Source organism: Morone saxatilis, unplaced genomic scaffold (assembly GCF_004916995.1).
Source record: "Morone saxatilis isolate NCDOM2014 unplaced genomic scaffold, NCSU_SB_2.0 Contig5, whole genome shotgun sequence".
Lineage (NCBI taxonomy): Eukaryota > Metazoa > Chordata > Actinopteri > Moronidae > Morone > Morone saxatilis.
The window spans coordinates 25,125,721-25,128,110 of NW_023340095.1; the positions used below are offsets into that span (position 1 = coordinate 25,125,721).

At 43.6% G+C, this 2,390-nt stretch overlaps 1 protein-coding gene across 1 annotated transcript; it reads right to left on the reverse strand.

Annotated features, from left to right (window-relative positions):
- Positions 1-200: 200 nt before the first annotated feature.
- On the reverse strand, positions 201-1,936 carry LOC118338966 (EF-hand domain-containing family member C2-like; the record flags this gene model as incomplete). Its single annotated transcript, XM_035676445.1, is given in 4 exon segments — positions 201-334; positions 537-733; positions 1,530-1,672; positions 1,771-1,936. Coding segments are annotated over 4 exon segments (640 nt in total), but the record flags the coding sequence as incomplete, so codon positions are not given.
- Positions 1,937-2,390: the final 454 nt, after the last annotated feature.

Sequence of the window (2,390 nt, forward strand, 5' to 3'; positions counted from 1 at the left end):
CCCCCATCATTGCTGCTGTCGTCGTCGTCATCATCTTCTTCATGTGGAGTCAGAAACTTTTAGCATTTGTGCTTGATCAATAACTTCAATAATTAACGGACGGGGGCTCTGATCATCTACTTCAGTAAATATTATTGGCACAGGGGGAGGCATACTAGACAGACTGAACTATACTTATAGTTGCAGTTTTACTACAGTACCTGAATGACTCATAGGGGATGAAGCCAGTGTTGCTGGGGTCACTGAGAGCCAGAAACTTCCTGATCTCACTCTGTTTCTCCTCTGGAATGGAACGCAGTTTACTGAGGATGTTACCCACATTGGCTTTAGGGAACTTCAGACACAAACACACAAACATGCAATCTTTAATCACATATAGCAACAAGTAACACCTAGATGACTAAAGATGACTGCTGGAGCTCTAGCAGCCTGCTCCAAAGACCAGCACTGAAAACAAGCTTGCAGGGCTTTCGCTACAATCCCCCACGTAAACCTTAGAAAACCACCAAATATTCCTCTTTCAGTTCTCCCCCTACCTCCTCAGCATGTTGCTCCATGTAATTGAAGGTGTATTCATCGCCGTCCAGAAGTTGAAAGTGCTTATTGTTAAGGCAGAGGGTGGCTCCGACGTACAGATCCTGAGCTGTAAAGCACTCAGACAGCTCGCTCTTAAAAAGGTCCTGGCCTGGCTTCTTTACACGACCACGCTCTAGGAACTTACCACCGAGCACACCTGGAGCACCGTGTGTGAGAGAGGGAAGGATAGGAAAGGGAAAGGGATAGGGAAAGGGTATGATTAGTTTTTCAGTTCCACTGAAATCAACTTTGTCGACAAAGTAACTTAGTCCTTTGACCACAGTTTAAAAGCACTGGCATTTACTTTTACATCATCGTGTCTTAATGTTATTAAATTCAAATCTGTAAGAGCATTTTACATTTTTCATAAAAATGATGAAAATATATCATATATATATATTTATATAAAAAAATATGATATAAATCTATTTTCATAAAAATGACCTACTGCAGCTTTAATTTTCTTGTAGTTTGTCTTTGTACCCCCTTTTTTATTTTACTATTCTGTGTTCACTGAACTTATGTTTTGAGATGTCAATTTGTAATGGTACAATAGGATAGGGTTACCTGTGACAGGAGATTTGATTAAAATATATAAAACTGTATTTTATATAACATAAAAAGCTAAGAAAAACAATTTAAACAGAAAAAATCCAATCTTAATTGAATTTAAATTATATTGTTTTGTTTGACATTACGTTACAATTTAGTTTTGCCATGCTGAACAGTCCATGAACCCGTGACACACTATTCATCTAGAATTGTACAAAATACTGTCAAATATTGTTTTACATTGAATAAAAAGGGGGTCTGTGCACTAAATGTCATCTGTTTCATGTGTTTTCAAAAGATTCTGAAAATGGAAAGTGAGTCTGACAAACCGAATGTTAACCATGAGAGTCATAGATTTGTATCCCAAGGCCTGGGAGTGGTCCTGGTCCTAACGTTTTTACCTGAGTTCTTTTGTGGGCGTTCGAACACGCTGATGGAGTCGTCACAGAGGTAGAAGGAGATGATGAACACTCTGTCTCTGTCGACTGGGTCGTTGGTCACCATCTTTGCATGGAAATTCAGCACATTACTGTTGAGGCCGCATCTAGGGGGACACACATGTGCTAGAGTTAGGGCCTTCCACTAACGCACAAAGAACTCAGTGTGTAATTTGTTTGTGAATGTGGCTACAACTCATCCAACCTGTCCTTCTCCATAAATTTGCGGAAATCTTTCTGTGGGGGCTTGGGCAGCAGGCCCTGGCAGGAGCTCAGCGAGTCCTCCTCTGAGCCAAAGCCGCTGTAGGGGGGCACGGGCCTCAGGGGCTTAGGGGTCGGTGGAGCTTTGTACTGCACTGGGGTGAAGTCCTCTGAGAGAGGGAATGAGAAATAAAAGACAAAACACTTAAAAGAAGAAAGGAAGCCAAAAGGAGAGCTGAAATGATCAGAGGCCAGCAGGTAATCCATCCATGCAGGAGCACGGCAGCCTGGGTCTGACCTCTGACTGCTCAGAGTCAGACAGGACCCTCCATCACAGTGGCTGTCACTAGGGGCTCCTGGTTTACTACTGTGACTAATGCAGCAAGCCCCCAAAACCTGCCCAGGGTGGCAGACACATCCAGGACCAGCTCTGGATTCCTCTGCTGGGGAGTGGTGTGCTACTTGTGGGTCCACAGTCTCTTTAACTGTGAAGGCTCGGAGAAATACCATCGCTGGAGGGCCAGTGGATCTTATGTCAGGCTGCTGAACGCCATCTACCAAGGACTAACGATTCCCAACCTGGGGGTCCCAACCCCTACTATGGGTCGCCAAAGCTTCATGGGG